The following is a 22,755-nucleotide window of genomic DNA, read 5'->3' on the forward strand; positions in this document are numbered from 1 at the left end:
TAGAAAACTGGAGAGGTCCAAAATCTAAAATATTTTCCGGAACATTACACATTGCTTCATCAATTTGAGAAGAAGGAGCTGAAGTTGAGCAAAACACGCTGGATAAGTGTGTAGCAAACATTTAGCATGGAATCCCTCCATGTGCGTACACTCAACATAATCCACACATCCTTTCCACGTGAAAAATCACGTAAATTTCTCTACAGGGATTTACGTGACTTTCAGGTGATTGTTATTGGAAAAAATAATAACATCTATCTGATTTTCACGTTAATGCATTAGTATGCGTGCGAACTACCTGAAAATCACGTAAATAGTACAGGAAAAGCTAGGTGGAAAATGTTCACATAACTTTTCAGGTAACTTCGACGTGAAATATATTTTGAGTGTACCTTAAGTACTTGTGCTTTTGTCAGTGTCTTAATAAAACCTGAACCTTTGACTAAATTCCATTTTGTTGGTAAGTACCAAATTTTCATGTTGTCAAAATGTTGGTTCAAATTTTGCTTTAACATGTCCAAAAAATTTTTACATTTAATTCTTCGTTTGGCATTCTCCAAATGAAACGACGACCATCTGAACCAAAGGTGTTAAATTTGGACCCATCTGCAACAATAACATCTTTTTCCCAGTAAGAAAAGCCTTTTGTATTTTATTAGAGAAGTCTTAAACTTAAGAGGTTCGCTTGCCTCTGAAGGAAGGCCTAGTTATTATGGAGAAAACCATTAGAAATATATATAATTTTATTTTATTTTATTTTATTTTATTTTATTCAACTTCAACGGACTGAGTCTTCTTGAAGTGTATCTGCGGGAAAAGCCGATTTGAGTTGACAACTTTAACATCATTCTCAAATCGGCATAAAAACCCAGCATTTTTTCATTCACAGTACAGATTTATAAACATGGATTACAAAGATAGTCATCGTCATATACAATTACAAACATACATTGTCAACTATTAATTTCACAAACTTAACCTAGAATATCACACTGAAGTATTTTATATTTGAAATGGTCTGATGACTGTTGAAAATCGAACAGGTGGTAAACACTGTTAAATATTCTACATATTTCCTGAACTGGCTCATGCTTTCCGTACATAGTGCGGTGGAATACTGGACGAAAAAATTCTCGGGTTCTCAGAGGTCTAGGTGCAATATTTATGTTCAGCATTGATAAAATTTCTGGCGCGTCAATTTCACTTTTTAGCAGCTTGGCAGCGAAAACAGCTCTCGATGTATCCCTCCTTTTAAGCAAGGTGTCGATATTTATCAGTTTACACCTATTTTCGTACGGTGGAAGATAATGCTTATGTTACAGAATTTTCTTTCAAATTAATTAATTAATTTAATTAACTAATTATTCATATAACACAAGTAACTTTCTAATGCCGTTTAAAAGTTTGTGTACAATGATTTCTGCTAATTAATTTGCTGTTGAGAAGAATATTTTACAGGATTTTTAAATCTGCATAGCTTCCGACACTCGCATCAAGCCTACTTTTCCCGCCATAAGACGCTTCGATCAAGGAGCATACGCCGCACAAAACTGACGATGCGATGTACAAAACGCTAATCAGACCGGTAGTCCTATTATTCAGCCGACGAATTTCTCGCCGAATCTCTTCGTGATCAGGAGCCAGCACGCTGTTGTCGTTTGTAGGCACCCCGAGGTTAACTTTCGTTGCGTCTCTTATTGCTATATCGCCGTTGAGGTGCTCATCGAAAAACTGCTTCCACCTGTCGACCACCTCGCGCTCGTTTGTGATTAGATACTCTCCCTCGTCCTTACACATGTCATGTTTAGGTGTGCAGCTCTTACGAGTTTGATTCAACTTGTCGTAAAACTTGCGTGTCATTAGCCGGGAATACTTGTTCCAGCTCCTCACGATCTCTGTCCTCCTTCTGGGGCTTTTTCCTCCTCAGGCAAAATAACTCTATAGTGGACTGGACACTTGGAAAGATGGGATCTCCGCAATATCTGCGATGGATAAGAAACACATTTATTTACACGTCTTCAATCCCTAGTTAATGACATGCCGATTGTTTTTAGAGTACGATCAGTATCTCGCCGGTTCAGGAAGGCACACACTGAACAAAATTAGAGTCACTAATCTGGATAGAGTGTTCTAAATTACTTACCCTTGGCTTTTAGTCACCTTTTTGGCAAAGAGAGGGAGAGTTACTTTTACGTGTTTTTGGAGATATAAGAGAATATGTGAAGTGAACTATATTGTTTTATCATAAAATATTGGTATTTATCCAAAATGGTTGTTTAATAGATTAGTCGTTTATAATTGAATTAGAAATTTGTAATTAGTTATTGAATAGCTAAGAAATTGCAGTGGGTGCACAGAAAATGCAATAAATAATACTAGTTATTGATTATATTAAAAATTACCGTAACTTTCGTAAAACAACGATCAATTCCATAACGATTTCTTGCAACAATGAAATAAGCGCCTTCGTCAGTTGTTAGAGCATCTTTGATAGAAAAACGAATGAAATCGTTGTGAACTTCCTTGGTTGTGCGTGCCGCATTCGTAATATCTTTCGTTCCATTCATCCATTGAACTACATGATGCGTTGAAAAACAAAAAATGAATAAATATTCAGAACTATAATAATCAGAACATTAATTACTCTTGCATACAACTCGGGGGTATTTGTAAATGTGATGATGATATAGGGTACGGGAGGGTATTTCCAGCCCATTAAGCGGTAGCCTGAACAATATTCAGGAATTACGTTGAAACTATATTTATTCGAGACAAAGATTTTTATACCAGTTGATAGAATAATATTTACTGAATATCGGCGTGTATTTTGGTCTTAATAAAACGCTACTTAATTTGAGTTATAGTTGCGAGAAATGATGAAGTCGCTGCGGCTAGATTCAGCCCATTTTTTATACAGGTATACCTCGATAGTACGTACACCCGCGTATCGTTTAGCGTACGTACTATCGAAACGTACGTACTATCGAATCGCAATTTTTCAGGTAAAGTATTGTTTTTATTATACTACATATTGTCTAAAACTTCCAAATTAGATAGATCAGATCAGATATTATAAAATAAATAATTATCTTAGTAAAATTATTTTAGAAACAAAGGTAAAAAACTACAAATGTTAAAAAATAGTTGAAAAGTAAAGCAAAAGGAATCCAAAACACCTATTTTTTCAAAATTCTCTCTCAAATTGAAAATTTACATATTTTAATCGAATATATCTAGGTAAACTGTGTACAGCAATCGGGGCCTGCCACAAAAGACGATCATTAAGACTGTCGCAGTGGCCTTTTAACCCAATATCCTTCTGGCATACAAAAAAAATGAGGAAGCATGACAAGGGGAGCTCAATAGCCGTCATTCGGGATATTTCATTCCAAATCCACTAATATCAATCGAGTGACCTTCCAGTCTATATGCTGGACAATAAGCTGAGTGAGTGCTATGAACAGAAAATAGTTAACTACAATAATCGGCTGTAGGCTGCGTAAATTGGAGAATTTCCTATAAGGCTGCTTATCTGCGTAGGAAAGCATACCTGTCCCATTTGAATATTAATCGATTTTGAGAAAAACACGGAAGTAGCTTATTTATATCCTAATTTACCTTAAAAATTGTAATTTAGACGGACATTGTTCGAAAAATTTTCCAAAAATATCAAACTTGAACAGTTCCATATGCAAAATAAAAGCATAACTATCCCATAATAATATTGTCCAGAGCGACTTTTCTCTACGATTCTTTTCCACAATGTCCTTTATGGTGATTTTTTTTCATTTGGGAAGTTTTCAAAAAATAGCTCGTGTTGTTTTTTCGACAGTAGAACAACTTCAAACTTTATCAAGTTTGTATTTAGCAGTGAAGCTGCCCATTTATAAATATAGTCTTTCGAATGCCTTCGAGATATTGGGATTTATAAGTTGTGTATTTAAACCAGACCAATGACTCTATGTCCAAGACCGCGACGTCTTTCTTGGATTCTTTAATCACGATCTTAAAGTCCTGAAATATTATAGGAGCGTTCCGGTTGCGCATACATTGGCATAGGAACTATCTTCCGCCATGTACAGTTAAAAATTTTAAAAAAATATATATGGGACAGACATGCTTTTATTTAGCAATCGCTTGTAAATAAAGGCATAATTGTCCAATCTTTGAAATTTTGAAAAAAAAATGGATTTGTGTTTAACTTTACAACAAAATTAATGTGGATAGTTTTATTACTAGTGTAACGTAAGTTTTTTCCAAAGAAAGTAAAATAATTCTTCTATAATAACGACAACACCCGTCGCAGTTGGGAAGAATGCGAATCGCAGAGAAGGTGAATTCTCTGAGCAAAAATCTGCAAAATTTAGTACCGACAATAAGTCTGCCCGGAATGCTAAAATAACTGTTATTTAGACGTACATTTTAATAATTACATTTTAATAATTTACTGTTTAAGAACTGTTTTTAATTTTAAAACACTGGTTTTTTACATAATAGAAATAGCTGATATTATTCAAAAATTTATAATTTTTGAATACGTATACGTAATGCTTCTGCTTTATATAGCAACTAAAAAAATCATTGTTGGAAAATGTACGTACTATGGAGGCAAAATGTACGTATTATGGAGGGTATGTATTATCGAGGGTACGTACTAACGAGGGTACGTACTATGGAGGTATACCTGTAGTGGTGTCTGTGTTTTTTAAATGCGATAGGCCGAAATAGCCTGCACAGCGATTAAATGCTTTTCAAAAACAGATCAAAAGAGATACCGACGGATAACATGTCGCTATTGCCAACATTCCGGGCTCATTGATGATAATTAGTTTTGCAGTGACAACAGCTTGCTGCTGGCGCTAGTATATCATTGAATCGTTCATATACATTAGCGCCGGTTGTCACTCAAATACTAGCTTTGTCAACACGATAGAAGCATTTGAGGCGTTTCAGGCCTCATATATTGGTAGTAGTGTAAATAACGCACCATATGCTGGAATTAGAAACAAAATTCTGCTAATGGCTAGTGAAGGAAATTGATTTATATTTTCATATCAGAGGGGAATTTTTGTGTTCTTCCGTGATAAAAAGAAATAGAATTGTGAAATAGAACGGTGTATTCACCGTTGTTTAGTAGTATAAGTAAGTAATAAGTAGAATAAGTAATCAAGAGCGGATACGCGTAAGCGATTGCTGCTGGTTTTTTCAGCCTGGTTACGTGCTAGTAAAAACCAGTGGTTTTGATGTTTATTGAATAAAATATAGCAAATTAAACGGCGCAACGGACTCCAAATGCTGTTGGAACACGGATTTCATCAAACGGTGGCCAATCAGTACAAACACTGGCGGCTAGCCCCTCAAATAAATTTATTTCACCACTAAGGTTTGGTTCATACGTATCCGCACGCAGCGGTGGTATATTTAGGACTAACTCTACATCTATGTGATCGATCTCCTACGCTAGCTCCTATCAAACTGTTTAACAGTGTAAGTGCAGTAAACATCGCTTTCTGTGTTCGGGGGTTCGATCAACATGATAGAAAGAATAAATCATCGAATAAAAAAATAGCCCCCACCTTGAAATACAAATTTTCAATATTAGAGACTACATGTACTTAATTGATCAACCACCACCTAGTACTACTACTACTACAAATATCATTTAATTTTCTGACAGGTCTTTGTAAACAAATCAAACGTTGTGAATCAATCACTCGTGGTCATTATCCGTTCCAGATGCAAAAAGGACATCCGTCGTGGCTGGATCTGTGTTCCTCGCGGGATCGTTGCTTTCGTTGAAATCCGGATTAGCAGCAGCCGTTGCATCAGATGCCGTTGGTAACAGACAAGTTTTCGTTACGGGTCGTTTAATAATTCCTCGACTGGTTTTAAGCGTCACTACCCGAGTGAGGTTATCTTTCCCTAGATGTACGGATACAATTCTAGCAAGCGGCCATCGGACTGGAATTTGAAATTCTTCCACAATCGCCACTGATCTTCCGGGATGGATATCTGTGTTTGGTTTTCTCGGCTTTGTGTCGCGTTGTAGTTCTTGCAAATATTCGGCGCACCAATGGTGCCAAAATTCCTGGTGCAATTTTTGAAGGCGCTGATAGTGATCCAATTTACTCAACGGAGTTTGCAAGAGATTGGGTTCCGGCAGTGTATACAAACCGGTTCCGACCAGAAAATGGCCGGGAGTTAAACATGACAAATCTGTCTTTTCTGTCGTTCTTAATAGCCCGGTACATCTCAGATAGCTCGTTATTTGCTCCTTCAAATTTTTTACCGTTATCCGAATAGATATCGCTTGGTTTTCCACGGCGTCCTATGAAACGGCGTAATGCATTCAGAAATGCTTGAGTGGAGAGGTCGCTTACTAACTCTATGTGCACAGCCTTTGTGCAGAAGCAGATAAAAATGCAGATATATGCTTTGCTCGCTGGTGCACGCTTATGAATTGGCTTCAGGTATACGGGACCTGCGAAATCGATACCGGTTGTGCTGAATGGTTTACTCGCAGTAATCCGGCTCAAAGGAAGTTGTCCGATTTTTTGCGATGCTGGAACGGGACTGACTCGGGCGCACTGGAAGCAGTTTCGGAGCACACTACGAACAAGTCGTCTTCCATTTATCGGCCAGTAGGTTTGGCGCATTGTAGCAAGTGTCACGCGGCCCCCACCGTGCATTAGCATTATGTGATGAGCTTTAGCTATCAGACGAGCGTAGCGTTGAAAACTAGGAAGAATAGCGGGATGTTTGGAAAGGTATGGCTGTTCAGATAACCGAAGACGCCCGCCTACTCTAACGATACCTTCATCGTCTAAAAATGGATGTAGAGCACGAATGGATGAACGATTGGAGAGAGGTTTGTTTAATCGTAAATCACGAATCTCCTCCTTGTAATTATCAGCTTGAGCTAGTCGAATTAGAAGATTGTTGGCAGCTGTTATTTCTCGTACGGATAGTATATGGTTCGAAAATAGTGTTACTGGGTCGTTCAGCTGAACACGCAATCTTAGTCGAGTATTTTGGATGAATCGGAGACAATAAACAACAACGCGAAGTAGCCGATTTTGGGTCGAATAGCGATCGAAAATTGCGTTGTGGGAAACTTGAGTATGTAAAACTGCCACAAGCCACTCTCTGCGACGCTCGTTTCCATGTTGGGGGTAATCTGGTATTGACGAAATTGGCCATGCAAATTCAGGGAGTGCCAACCATTCGGGTCCGTGCTTCCACTGTTGGCTAGCTAGGAAATCATCTACGCGCTTTCAGCTACTGTAAGGTTACCATTGAATCTGACCAAAAATAAGAGGCCGCTATGTTTATGTTAAGGGCTTGCAGTATGCAATTGTGAAGTTTGGCAGCTAAATCTGCTGCACACAATTCCAATCGAGGCAGTGTAACTCGTTTCAGGGGAGCTACACGCGACTTTGATGCTAGAAGAATTACACGTATCGTCCCATTTTCATCGACAGAGCGAGCATAAGTGTAACAACCATAAGCTTGCTCGGAAGCATCGGCAAAGGTATGAAGTTGAAATACAGCTTGAGGTAGAAATGCATAACGATCGACACGAAATTCAGAAAGCCTTTGAAGTTGTTGAGCATATTTACTCCACTTTTCTGCAAAAGGCCCAGGTATTTCGTTGTCCCATCCACATGACAGTAGCCATAGTTGTTGGATGATCATTTTGCCACGTATTACTATTGGTGAAATCAAGCCAAGTGGATCAAACAGGCGGGAAATAGCGAACAGTATGGCACGTTTGGTTATATTTTCTTTCTCGTGTGTCGATGGGTTAAAGCGAAGTATGTCGTTGTCAGGTTCCCAGTGGATTCCGAGTGCTTTTACCATTCCATTTGTCTCGAATGTGGCTGGTAAACGGCTGAATAATGCGTACCGTCGGTGCCTTGTGCACGTGTAGGCAAAAAAATAGACCCTACAGTGGTCCATAGCCTCTTATTCAGCAACTCCTATTCCTACCTCCTCGAGGTACCAGCCGGAATTCGAGCAACTTTGGTGGAGATCGGGTAACCAACCCCGGTGGAAGCCAAGGTCGTATGCTGACAGGAAAGGAGGGCTCTTTCGAGCTTCGTTGGCCCTCCGGCGAAACAGGGGGTTGGTGTAGCAGGCTTTGCAAGCCGTCACCACGAAAAATACTAAAGCACGGAACGAAGAACAAATATATTCTTACTGGAACAATCGGAATAGACCCACGCGACGAAAAAGGGCTATGGATTGGAAACTCGGGATGTGGAACTGCCGATCTCTCAACTTCCGAGGGAGCACTCGAGTGCTCTCCAACGTATTGAAGAGCCGCAGGTTCGACGTCGTAGCGCTGCAGGAGGTGTGCTGGAAGAGCTCAACGGTACGTACGTTCAGAGATGGACGTACCATCTACCAGAGCTGCGGCAACACACACGAGCTGGGTACAGCTTTCATAGTGATGGGCGAGATGCGGAAAGGGGTGATTGGGTGGTGGCCAATCAATCCTCGAATGTGCAGGTTGAGAATCAAGGGTCGATTCTTCAACATAAGCATCATCAACGTGCACAGCCCTCACCTCGGAAGTACCGATTACGACAAGGATGAATTCTACGCGCAGTTGGAGAGTGAATACGACCGCTGCCCAAAACATGATATCAAGATCGTCATCGGGGATTTCAATGCTCAGGTCGGCCAGGAGGAGGAATACAAACCGGTGATTGGAAGGTTCAGTGCACACCAGCGAACCAATGAAATGGGCCTAAGACTTATCGACTTTGCCGCCTCCAAGAATATGGCCGTACGTAGTACCTTTTTCCAGCACAGAATCCACCATAAGTACACCTGGAGGTCACCAAATCAGACAGAATCACAGATCGACCACGTTTTGATCGACAGTCGGCACTTCTCAGACATTATCGACGTCAGATCCTATCGAAGCGCTAACGTTGACTCGGACCACTACCTAGTGATGGTTAAGATGCGCCCTCCACTCTTAAGATGCGGGCAGACTATCCATTGTGAACAACATTCGGTACCGACGCCAGCCTCGGTTAGACCTCGCGCGGCTGAAGCAGCCAGATGTCACCGCAAACTACGCGCATTCACTCGAAGCTGCACTGCCGGAAGAGGACGAGCTGAACGAAGCCCCTCTCGAGGACTGTTGGAACCATCGGGCATGTGGCCCGGAATCAGCGGAACGATTGGTTTGACGATGAATGTAGGAGGGTGATGGATGAGGAGAACGCTGCGCGGGCGGCCAAGATGCGCAGTGCCACACGTCAGAACGTGGAAAGACACAAACAGAAGAAGATGCAGCGAAACCAAATCTTTCGGGAGAAAAAGCGCAACCTGGAAGAGCAGGAATATGCAGAGTTGGAGCGGCTGCATCGTTCTCAGGAAACGCGAAAGTTCTACCAGAAACTGAACGGATCCCGCAAAGGCTTTGTGCCGCGAGCCGAAACGTGTCGGGATAAGACTGGCAGTATTCTGACGGACGATCGTGAGGTGACGGATAGGTGAAAGCAGCACTTCGACGAACACCTGAATGGCGCCCAGGCGGAAAACCATGGCAACGGGGAAAGCGATTTCGACGGTGCAGCAAACGGGGAAGAGGTGCCAGCCCCAACGATAGGCGAAGTTAAGGAGGCCATCATGCAGCTAAAGAACAACAAGTCAGCTGGAAGAGATGGCATCGGAGCGGAGCTTATTAAAATGGGACCAGAAAAGCTGGCCGTTTGTCTGCACCGACTAATTGTTAGAATTTGGGATACGGAACAGCTACCGGAGGAGTGGAAAAATGGGGTTATCTGCCCGATCTACAAAAAGGGCGACAAGTTGGACTGTGAGAACTATCAAGCGATCACCGTTCTCAATGCCGCTTATAAAGTGCTGTCCCAAATCATTTTCCGCCGCCTATCACCAATTGCGAATAGATTTGTGGGAACTTATCAAGCCGGCTTCATCGAAGGTCGGTCTACAACGGATCAAATATTTACACTGCGGCAAATCCTCCAAAAGGTCCGTGAATACAGATTTCCCACGCATCATTTATTTGTTGACTTCAAAGCCGCATATGATACCATCGACCGGAAAGAGCTATGGAAAATCATGGACGAGAACAGCTCAGGAAGCTCATCAAACTGATTAAATCTACGATGGATGGTACACAGTGCTGTGTTCGGATTTCGGGTGGATTGTCAAGTTCATTCGAATCACACAGAGGGCTTGGTCAAGGTGATGGTCTTTCATGCCTGCTGTTCAACATAGCGCTATAAGGTGTTATGAACCGAGCGGATTTCAACACGCGGGGCACGATATTCAACAAATCTAGTCAATTCGTCTGCTTTGCCGATGACATGGATATTATCGGCAGAACATCTGTGGCGGTGGCAGTACACCAGACTAAAGCGCGAAGCAGAAAAGATTGGGTTAAAGGTAAATACGTCTAAAACAAAGTAAATGCTGGCCAGCGGAACCGAGGCCGAACGACACCGGTTGGGCAGTAGTATATTGATCGACGCACATAGGAGTATTTGGCCCAAAAAGTTGGCCATAAGTCCGAAATATGAAATGCATGATTTTTATTTATATGTAGTATCTGTAATCTCAGCATAGTCTACTAGTCACGTTAGTATGATTTTGAACTGAATTTATGCTTTTCTTCGCTCAGCAAGCTGCCTATTTAGAACGCCATTCGGCAGTAAATTTTTTCGCTTTTAAAATGCGTTCTTCCGCTCGTTGGTGCAAAAACCTAAAAATCCGAGTGAAATAGTGTCTATTCACCATGGGTAAGTATTTATCAGCAAAGAAGGATGTTATTCAATAGTTTTCATGTATAATTGCATAAAATTAATGAATGTCTTCGATACGAATAGTGATTACGAAAATTACCCCAAAAATAGTGGTAAGATCTTAATACTTTAATCAATGTTTTGGTAACCTTCCGAGCATGTCCCGGCAAAATTTCAATCACCATCAGATAGGTCAAACATCACAGAATATAGTGGAATCGAAAAATCTTCCGCATGGTTCCGCTTTGTCGTTTTTTAGACATTTAATTATTTTAAGGTAGGAGTCGTGCGGGTAAGACCGGCACAGGGGATAAGACAAGAACGCATAGAGTTTTACTAGAATGCATTAATCAATTGTTTTATTAAAGACTCAACATATTTGTATTTATTATTTCAGATGTTTTAAAACAGATCGAGCTTACTATAAATCGTAAAATATCAAAATAATAAACAAAATAAACGCGAGTGTCGCTGATGCGCAGCCCGTTGTAACTTTTCGCGGAAGAAATTTCAAACTAAATTTTAAGATTTTATATATTCTAGCTAGCATTGTTTTTTATAAGTGAGATTTAAGTAGAAATATGATTAATAAATGTATAAAAATCGTCTTCTTAAAAAACGTGCCTTGGGAGTAAGACCGGCACCTTTCGAACGGGGTAAGAAAGGCATATTTGCAGGTCGCCGGCAACAGTCACAGTCTGCGTTTGTCTCGCCCTGAATCATTTCACACACTCGTTCAAAGTCATTTATAGAGAAAAAGATGTTATTCAATGTTACGGAGAACCCTCATTATGGTTACCGTACATGTACCGTATTAATGACTATCGTCCGATGGTGAGTAAACTGACCACTTTCGCGGAGGTTAACGGAAGTTATTCGGCTCTGGTCATTAAGGTATATGATTTGACTTCTATTGGGTTTGCCATCGACTTCTAGAGTGATTCGAAAAAGTACATGATGGGCTTAGTTAATTTTAAATTCCTTTTATTCTCATAGTATGTATGTTTAAATTATTCTTAATAAAAAACAATATACTGTACTAAATAAAACTTTGATAGGAAATTTTCAAGAATACAATGCAACAGAGATGTTTTGAATAGACTTCTGCTTAATTCGGATCCATTGCTTAGTAGCTCAAGGCCGATACCAAGAAAAAAAGCAAACCTTTTTCGACCGAAACGTTGAAGATGTTGGAGGCAAATCAATATCAAACTGAAGAATATGAGAAATGCAGCGACTATGAAACAGAAGACTAGAATGTGATGCTTCTATACGTATACGTACACACCTACAAATTTACATACATACATACACTTTTACATCACACATACACCTGTACTAGCTCACATAAATACTGACACACATACATACACACATCCCAACACCTAATAAATGGTTATGTTCTTAATCGGTTTTTTATAAATATAAGAGAAAGATACGAATTGAACTTTACAGGGGATTAGTTGGCAATTTCTTTAACTTCATATGCAGAGTTGGGAAATGTTTAATTTCTGATCATGTTTTATCAATATCGACTGGAAAGAAGCAATTTAGAATTTTGGCCAGCTTTTTGGGGCAAATACTCCTATGTGCGACGGCGATGAGTTTGAGGTAGTCGATGAATTTGTCTACCTTGTCTCACTGGTAACGGCGGACAATGATACCAGCCGTGAGATTCGGAGGCGTATTATCAGCGGAAGTCGTGCTTACTATGGGCTCCACAAGCAATTGCGGTCGAGCAGACTAAGTCCCCGTACAAAGTGCACCCTGTACAAGACGCTTATTAGACCGGTTGTTCTCTACGGGCATGAAACATGGACAATGCTCGAGGAGGACCTGCGAGTGCTCGGAGTTTTCAAGCGACGAGTGCTAAGAACGATCTTCGGCGACGTACAGGAGAACGGAGTATGGAGGCGGAGGATGAACCATGAACTCGCACAGCTCTATGGCGAACCCAGTATCCAGAAGGTAGCTAAAGCTGGACGGATACGATGGGCAGGGCATGTTGCAAGAATGCCGGACAACTACCCTGCAAAGATGGTGTTCGCCTCAAATCCGGTAGTAACAAGATGACCAGGAACGCAGCGAGCAAGATGGTTAGACTAGGTGGAGCGAGATCTGGCGGAGAGTACTCGGTGTCCGAGGAATTGGAGAGCGGTAGCCCTCAACCGAGTTACATGGAGAAATTTTGTTCAACAGGCTTTGTCTTAGGACAGCAAGCCAACTAAGTAAGTAAGTTGTCTCGAATGTGCGCTGAACCGCTACGGTTGCCTTTTGAGCGGTGGCTAAACCTTTCAAAGCAGCTGGTTTGTTTGACAACCATTTTCGCAAACTAAATCCTCCTTTCTGCAACAATTCAATAAGCTCGTCACGTAGAGAGATTGCCTCCATGACCGTGTCAGCACCTCCTATGAAGTCATCCACATAAAATCCTTCTAGTAATGCCGTTTTGGCCTTGGGATAAGAAGAGCCCTCATCGTCGGCCAGCTGTTGAAGGGTGCGTGTAGCTTAGAAAGAAGAAGAAGCCATACCATATGTAACGGTTGACAGTTCATATTTTTGAACAGGTTGGTTAGGATCAAAACGCCAAAGGATGCGCTGCAGTGGTGCATCGTCGGTGTGAACCAGTATCTGACGATACATTTTCTCTATGTCCGCAACTAGGGAAACTGGATAGGTCCGAAAACGCAAAATTATAGATATGAGGTCGTCTTGTATAACAGGGCCCACCAACAGCGCTTCATTGAGTGAAATTCCTGTCGCCGTTTTGGCAGATGCGTCGAAAACAACACGTGTTTTGGTTGTTGTGCTATCATTTTTGAAAACCGGGTGGTGTGGAAGATTGTGCGCTGTTTTAGCATGAGTGCCCTCCCCTTCAATAGGCTTCATATGGCCGAGCGAAATGTATTCAGACATAAATTGATCATAATCATTTTTTAATTCTGGACACTTTGATAATCTACGTTCTAGTAGATCGAATCTTCTTCTTGCGATTGCTTCTGTGTCACCTACCATCACGTCAAAATTCGGGTGTCGTGGAAGCTTTACAACATATCTACCACTAGGTGTGCGGGAAGTAGTTTTGACAAAGAACTCTTCACACTCTTGCTCCTCAGCCGAATGGGTGGATCTGATCGGTACCTCTTCTATTTTCCAAAATTTCTCGACAGCTGTTTCTAGAGATGACAATGGAACGGTTACGATGTTGCAGGAAGGCGTATTATTTGGTGATAATGAAGCATTGATGGCACCGGATGGGTTGTACCCATCCGAACACGCTATCAACTAAAAATGGCAACGTTTCTTGCGGCGGAAGTGAAAAACGTGAAAAAATGTTCATAACTGATTAGTAGATCGACATCGCTATTATGGTTGAATGCAGGGTCAGCCAAAAACACGTCGCTAGGAATTTTCCAGTGATCAATAGCAAAGGTTTGACAGGGCAACTTGGGAGTTATTTTTTGCATAATAATGAAATCAATATCGCTCGAATAGTGTCTCTTGCGGGAACAGATCTGAGCTGTTACAGACTCTGTTGCCAATTTTGGTTTATCTCCTATGCCTTTCACTAACATGTTCACTTTACTGCGCCTCAAAGGAAGTAGCTGAGCCAGTCTTTCAGTCATTAGACTTGCCTGTGATGCACAATCTAAGATCGCACGTGCCATTTGCTCATTTCCGTAACAATCAACGATTTTTACTACTGCAGTCGGCATAAACACGTGTTTTTCCTTAGTAGACAATTTAGTGTCATTGGTATGTGGCGGTTTAATGGTAGTTGCGGCTGTTAAGATTGACCCAGGAGCTTATCTATTAGATGCCTCTTCGTAACCGGGATGGATCATGGTGTGGTGACACTTGCCACAAACTCGACAACAGTCTTGAACTGGACAATCATGAACGAAATGGGTGCCCATAAAGCAATTCAAGCACAGCCGTTTTGAGTTAATAACAGCTAAGCGCTCTGCAGGCGTCATTTTGGAAAATTTAAAACACTTTAGCAGCGGGTGGCGCTGATCACAAGCATGGCATTTAAGTCCGATGTTATTGGCTGCGTTCGTTACTCGATTTTCGGTTTACAGATATTGATTCCAATACACGGTTTCTGCGGTGAAGAAATTCTACAAGCTCCTTGTAAGTAGGCTGTTTGTTTGATATTCGATGCGTGATCTTCCCAGGCTCTTAGTGTATCATGCAGACGCGTACATAACAGGTGCTCAAGAATCGTACTCCAGGATTCCGTTGGCTCACCCATTTGATGCAGCCCCTTGACATGCCTCTCAAATACATCCACAGTTCTGTGCAGGGCGTCAGCTGTATCACTCTCCATGTGTGGGAGCTCGAGTAATGCCTGCAGACGTTTCTTTTTCATTAAATACTCGTTTGAATATCGGTTGACTAGCATTTCCCAAGTGGACACGTACTCTGCCGCACTAATATCAACGGATTCTATCAATTGGGAGAGGCCGCCCTCTCCACTGCAGCTCTCAAATAATGAAATTTTTGAATATCGGGGAGATCGGGGTTTGTAAGAATGAGTGCGTGAAAGGTATCAAAAAATACTCTCCAATCTTTATAATCCCCGAAAAATTCTGGTAAAGCGATCGAGGGTAATTTTCCTAATTCCTAATTTTCCTAATTGAAATTCAGACCGCGGCAGAGAGAATGTGTTCGGAATAATCGCGGAGTAAAAAGCTTCAAAAGTAAAGTGCCACCGTTGTTTATCCGGCTGAAAACCGCCAAATTATGATCCGTGAAGTTCACTTTAGTTCTGTGCACGTTATCCAGTCAGTGCGCATCGGATTAGTTTTCGATTTTTGCGATCGAAAATTCAGCAAAATCGCTTTTGGTTTTTGCGGCCTTTGTTGTGCTTTGCTTTCAATTTGATTTTTGTTGCTGCCCGTGCTCGCCGATACGTATACCATAGCAGCCTGTTTTTTGCCATCCACTTCGCACACAAGAAATGGCACATGCATTGCGTAGCCCGCCTTCTGTTGTAAGCAAAACCACCCCGCAAGCGATAAAGCGATCCCGCACCGATTACCCGTCTAATGAGCAGCCTGTTAGAGACGAGAACGAGAACGAAAATCAAATTACGTTGCGTAGTATGTTGAGCGTGATGATGGCACAGTTCACACAGACCAAACAGCTGAGCGATACAGTGCGCGGTGAGCTATGCAGTATTAATGACAAGATTGACGACGTGAAAGCGGAGCTGCAAGACGAAATCAAATCGCCGAAGCATGAGTGTACGGCCAAATACCAACACACGGATGCTGCTTTGTGCACACTTAGCGAGAGAGTTAACAGTGTAGCCCAAAAAATTGGTACATTGGAAAATCGGAATGAGCTGATAGTTAGTGGTATCCCGTTTCAAATAGGTGAAAATTTGAACGAAACGTTAAAAGCAATCTGCAGACATCTGGCGGTAAATCAGTCTGTTATCCCTAAGACTGAAATACGACGCATGGGAACCAGAAATCATCAGGAAGGAAACGGCCTTGTTGTCATCGAATTCGCACTGAAAACAATCCGTGACGAGTTTTACCGTGCTTATCTGCGTAAGCGGGATCTCACGCTAAGACATGTTGGACTGGACTCGGATCGCCGCGTGTATATCAACGAAAGCTTGACTCCTGAGTCGCGCAAGGTGAAATCGGTGGCTCTACGGCTGAAGAAGATCGGCAAGCTGAAAATGGTGTTCACCAAGGGAGGAGTCGTTTTCGTAAAGCGAACGTTTGATGGCCCCCCCATTGCGATTTGGTCAGAGGAAGAGCTGGATATATTGTAACTATGTTTTACCGATAACTTTTGAAGTTTTTTATGTTTAATATTGACTAATTGAGTGAATACTGTTTAAATGTGATATAAGCTAAAATGTCTATTGTAGTAGTTTTGCAGCCCCCTAAAAACTGTTTCCCGTTTTTCACATGATGCCACCGATACAAACTCACACCTCTACGAACATTCCCGGTGCGGTATTGAACGCCGCGCTCCTTCATGGCAAGTTGAACGTATGTCATGGGAACGCCCAGAGTTTATGTGCCAGAAAGTGTGCAAAGTTGGACGAAGTCAAGGATCTCCTACGTGATTCCAAGGTCTCGGTTGCCTGTTTTTCTGAATCCTGGCTTTCGGCGAGAAATAGCGATCGTAGCATCGCCATCCCTGGATTTAACGTTGTTCGAAACGACCGCGTTTATCGTCGTGGTGGTGGGATTGTAATTTATTATAAGCAACACCTACCTTGCACCACGGTTTTCAGTACCCATTTGTCGGTCTCGTCAGAAGACAAAACTGAGTGCCTGGCGGTTGAATTTCGACTAGGTAACGAAAAGATCCTCGTCGTAGTCGTGTATAATCCCCCGGAGAACGATTGTTCTGGTTTCCTTGGCGAAAAATTAGTCGATTTTGCTGCGCGTTACGAAAACATTTTGCTTATTGAGGACTTTAACATCGATTTGTCCCAGCCAAGTCGGAGACAGGCGCAATTCCTATCAACGCTAGAGAGCTTTGCAATGTCTTCTATCGATGAAGAGCCAACGTTTTTTCATAGAGATGGTTGCTCGCAGCTGGATTTGTTTGTTACAAGTTGTAGTGATAGAGTTTTGCGTTTCAACCAAGTAGGTTTCCCTGGGCTATCGCAGCATGACCTCATCTTTGGTTCTCTGGAGTTTGACGCAAGACCAGTTCGAAGGATCGACACGTATCGTGACTACGTCAATTTCAACGCACAAATACTGCAGAACGCTATTCTTTCCGTCCCTTGGAATGTTTTCTATGCGATCCACGATACAAACGAGCTCGTTAGTTTCTTCAATTCTCATGTAAAACAGATTCATGATAATTGTATTCCGCTGCGCATGTGCAAGACCCGCAAGTCATCCAATTTGTGGTACAACAGTGACATTCGGAAGGCCATGTTGGAACGTGATTTGGCGTACGCAGACTGGATCAGGGCACCGAGAATAACCAAGGATGAAGCGCGTCGACGATATACTGTGCTGAGAAACCGAGCAAATACGATGGTAGCGATGGCAAAAATGCGCCATTTAAACCAACTGTTAGACGACCGGATCCCGTCTGATGTTCTCTGGAAACGGCTGAAAAGTGTTGGAGTGGGCAAAAATAAATCGGCAGATGTATGCGAGTACCATCCCGATGAAGTGAATCATATGTTCTTGTCGAGCTACATTCAAAACGACGAAAACAGGGAACGAAGAAGACCTATGCCAGACGTGCCCTACAGCTTTTCCTTCCGTCCAGTGCAGTCCTGGGAAGTGGTGAACGCAGTATGCAATATTACATCGAATGCAACCGGTTTGGATGGTTTGCCAATCAAATTCGTAAAAATAATTCTGCCTTTGGTAGTCCAGCATATTACGTACATGTTCAACCGCATCATCGAAACATCCTACTTTCCCACATGCTGGAAACACGCCAAGATATTGCCACTACGAAAAAAGCCGCATTTAAGTGCTCTGTCTAACCTAAGACCTATCAGTATTCTATGTGCCCTGTCAAAGGTGTTTGAAAAACTTCTGGAGCAACAAATGTCTACGTTTATCAGGGAGAACAACTTGCTATCTGAGTATCAGGCTGGTTTTCGTAAAGGGCAAAGCATTCAAACGGCAGCGGTTCGCGTTTTCGATGATATAGCAAAAACGATTGACAGGAAAGGTTCAGCCATATTGCTACTACTGGATTTTTCTAAAGCCTTCGACACCATCCATCGTCTTAAACTTTGTTCGAAGCTGGAAACTCAGTTTAACTTTGCCGTTTCTGCTGTTAACCTAGTAGAGTCGTATCTGAAGGAACGAGCCCAAACCGTGTTCTGTGGAGATCAGCAATCCGAAGTGGGGTTTTCAACATCTGGAGTTCCCCAAGGCTCAGTACTCGGACCTCTGCTTTTTTGTTGTTATGTCAACGATTTACCCTCCGTATTAAGATGTTGCTCAATACAGATGTATGCGGATGACGTTCAGCTGTATATCCGCCGCCTTGGTCCCTGTTCTCATGAATTGATTAGGATGGTGAACGAAGATCTAGCGAGAATAATGAAATGGTCTCAACGTAACCAGTTGTTCGTCAACCAATCGAAGAGTACAGCAATGTTTCTGAAGAGTCGCCGTAGAAACACAGATCAGACCAACTTTTTGCCTTCTGTCACTATGGACGGGCAAACTATTGAGTGGACAGAGTGTGCGAAGAATCTTGGATTCATTTTCCAGACGGATCTAAAATGGGACAGGCTAGTAAATCAGCAAAGCGGGAAAATCTACGCAAGCCTTCGAACGCTCTACGGTTCTGCTTCTGCTGCTCCAACCAGCACACGCCTGAAATTGTTCAAAGCGTTGATTTTACCCCACTTCACATTTGGCGAACTACTGCACCTTAAACCAAGTGCGGGCTCCATAGACAGGCTAAAAGTCGCGCTGAACTCATGTGTACGTTTTGTTTACGGGTTGAACCGCTTCGCGCATGTAACTCAACTGCAGGAAAACCTGATCGGATGCCCACTTGAGAATTTCTACGCGCACCGCTCATGTGTGTTCCTACGCAAGCTGATCAGAACGCAATCTCCGCCAGTACTCTTTGAGAAATTGTTGCCATCCCAAGGGCGTCGGTTACAGAACCTGATAGTTCCTCCCAACAACTCGACTAGCTACTCAAGCTCACTGTTCGTTAGAGGTGTGATAAACTATAACGCAATACCCCCGATTGTTAAACGATCAACTTCTGAAACAGTTTTTAAGAGGGGCTGCCTCGATTATTGGAATCGCAATTAATGTTAGTAGTTAAGTTTTTTTGTTAGAGTTAAGTTTTTGATGTACAATACTAAGACATCCGTAGGTAGCAAATTTGAAAAAGGTTTACCTTTACGCTACTGGGTAATAAATAAATACTAAATACTAATTTTAGCCCACTGATGGCGTATGGACCCCGAGGGATAGCATTCTGAGGGGCTTGATCGTGGGAAACGATAGGAGGAGGCAATTTAGCAATGAGGCCAGCTTTTATTCGAAAAAACTGTTTTTCAAACGAGGATCTACGCTCTTGATTAGCAGCCATACCTTCATCACTTGTTTCCAATTCTTCTAAGGTAGATTGAGCTTCCTCGAGCTCATGTCGAATGTTGTTCAGATCTTCCAAACGTAGTGCAACCTCGAGCCGGTCCCGACTCTCCTCGAAGTTGCTCAGGAAATTTGTAGCACGATCTAAAGATGACAACAGTATTCTGCAACGGACCGCTGCGCGATGCTGGGATCGCTTCTGGTATTATCTTCCATCTCAGCAGATAAATTAGGATGACGTACAATATCAAGATGTCAGCGTGCACCTGGGAATATTAAGACCCGATAGACCCGATGGGTAGAATTAAAACACTTGGACTGCTAATTACCTTTAGCAAGGTTCAATGAGACTTGTATATGTATAATCCGTCCGGAATGGGTTTTCTGTCACTAGTAAATTGGACTACCGTCAATCTCAGGATCTCAATGGCATCTGAGTAACAATCTAAAGGCGTTGGAATTGCAATTACCTGACGCCCAAATTTATTAGGCCTTGTACAAATTTTTATCAAGCAAAAGCAGCGATGGTGGATCTCGGATGCAATTCAATTATCTCGATTCAATTGAATAGGAATGGCGGCAAACAATAGCGGCGTACAATGGTATCAAAATGGTGACTCGGCGTTACTATTTCCAAGCCTCTTTCCAGTAATCCTGGTCACGGCACCAGAAAAAATATGTTGGATCCCACTTTGGCGCAACGGACTCCAAATGCTGTTGGAACACGGATTTCATCAAACGGTGGCCAATCAGTACAAACACTGGCGGCTAGCCCCTCAAATAAATTTATTTCACCACTAAGGTTTGGTTCATACGTATCCGCACGCAGCGGTGGTATATTTAGGACTAACTCTACATCTATGTGATCGATCTCCTACGCTAGCTCCTATCGAACTGTTCAACACTGTAAGTGCAGTAAACATCGCTTTCTGTGTTCGGGGGTTCGATCAACATGATAGAAAGAATAAATCATCGAATACAAACAAATAGTTATAACACATTCAAGCCTCTGAGTGCTACATTTGTTTCAGTATTGTTATATAGCGGCAAAGTTTTTATTTGGGAAAGTTTAGCCAAAAAAGGTAATGTATGCCGAAATTAGTAGCATGATGGGAATACCCTCCCGTACCCTAGTATATACAGAGACGGAGCAAAAAGCGACATGACGACTATGGGTACCGCCAGACTGCAAACGACCTGCGAAGCGACACGTCTTTTCTTGCCGGGGTTATATGTTCAACCCTCTTACGTCTGAAACATGCATTAGAACAGACTGTGCATTAGATCTACATCCACAGATTCGTCTCCGCCAGTCTTTGTATATGCTATATCGCCTTTAAGGGCGGTTCAGATGAACGTGAACAGAAATATAAGAATTTTACAATTTCAGCCCCTCCCCTGTTTATCAATGTGGACATTTTTCTTAGGTTAAACTTAACAAAGATAATCTTTACGAACAATCGCATGTTTTGTGGTTTTGATCTTTATAATGAGGTCAGGCATTGGTAAATTTTTTACAAAGGTAGTCTGTTCCAATAAACTGAGCGAACAGTAGAAGAAAGTAATGAATTAACACTAGATATACCAGACCAGTCATTTTGACATTGGTCGTGCAATTTCAATTTGAAATTTCTACAACATCTAACATTTGATTTTGGAAACGGTGTTATGACTTTTGTAGCTATAAGTAGAGAATACATTTTATGAACTTAATGTTATTTTATATATATTAGTAACAAATATAATTTTTGTTTTTGCCATTTATACCAGCACCAGTCAAAATGACTGGTGCAAGATTCTATGAAGAAATGTAACATTTCGGGAGAACGGTGAGTCCGAAGCATGAAATTATGCAGTGAAATGCCGTTCCTAATGGTTCTTGGCCATTTTTGTAGAGTTTTGTCGAGAGTCGGTCCTTTTCGGCGGTTCTATTCTTCAGCTGACCGATTTCTCGCCGGATCTCTTTGAGATCGGAAGTCGAAACGCCCTTAGGCTCTCATACGTTCACTTTTGCTCCATTTTCTTTTGCTATATCAGCAATTGAGATCCCTATCAAAGAACTGCTTCCACTCACCAACCACTATGCGCTCGTTTGTGGCCAGGTTTCCCTGCTCGTTCTTACACATATCAGGCCTCGGTGTGTATCCTTTACGCATCTCACGCATCTCACTAGCCTGAAATAGTGGTTCTAGCTCTCCTTCTGGCGTTTTGCGGCTTCACTGATGGCCGAACGTATCCTGCTACATTTATCTTCGAGGGTCGAAGCACCTGGCCACAGAGGAAGGCGCATAGTATGCGCGTAGTTCTCATCACATTCCGGGTTGTCTAATTATCGATTGCTTAACCGAGGATGGCTTTGTCGTGAGGTATATACCGTCGATAATTTTGAGCGCACGTGCACTGCTACTAGGTAATGATCTGAGTCGAGATCCGTACCCCGTAGGGAGCGTACGTTGGTGATATTCGAGAAAACCCGACCTTCGACGATAATATGGTCGATTAGGTTCAATTTTAGTTGGTCAGGTGATCTCCTGGTGGTTTTGTATATCTATGTGGGGAAAGAATGTGTTTCTGATCTCCAGGCCTCGGGAAGCTGCAAAGTTGATGCATCGCTAGGCGTTATCACTATACATTGCTTCCCTGTCGATCTGATCGTTCATGTCCCCAATGACGATGATATCCCGTGGCGAGCACTCGAGCAGCTATCGTATGTTGCCTCCTGCTGGACATAGAACGCTTTTTTCTCGTCGACGGGTCTACCTTCGTGTGGCCAGTGCACGTTTATGATGGTGTAGTTGAAGAAGCGGCCTGTTATCCTCAACACATATATCCTCTCCCGATCCTGCATTCTGCCCATCACTACGAAGCCCGTTCCCAGCTCGTTGGTTGCTCCACCGTTC

The 22,755-nt window shown here is 42.2% G+C and overlaps 1 protein-coding gene across 1 annotated transcript in view; it reads right to left on the minus strand.

Moving 5' to 3' along the window:
- LOC128740149 (muscle M-line assembly protein unc-89-like) overlaps nt 1-22,755 on the minus strand; it is a 181,418-nt gene that overhangs the window by 58,685 nt on the left and 99,978 nt on the right. Inside the window, exon 6 of the mRNA XM_053835670.1 lies at nt 2,403-2,575. Within this exon, the coding sequence (XP_053691645.1) occupies nt 2,403-2,575 (173 nt within the window). The remainder of the gene's footprint in view (nt 1-2,402; nt 2,576-22,755) is intronic.

This window comes from Sabethes cyaneus, chromosome 3 (genome assembly GCF_943734655.1).
Source record: "Sabethes cyaneus chromosome 3, idSabCyanKW18_F2, whole genome shotgun sequence".
Taxonomy (NCBI): domain Eukaryota; kingdom Metazoa; phylum Arthropoda; class Insecta; order Diptera; family Culicidae; genus Sabethes; species Sabethes cyaneus.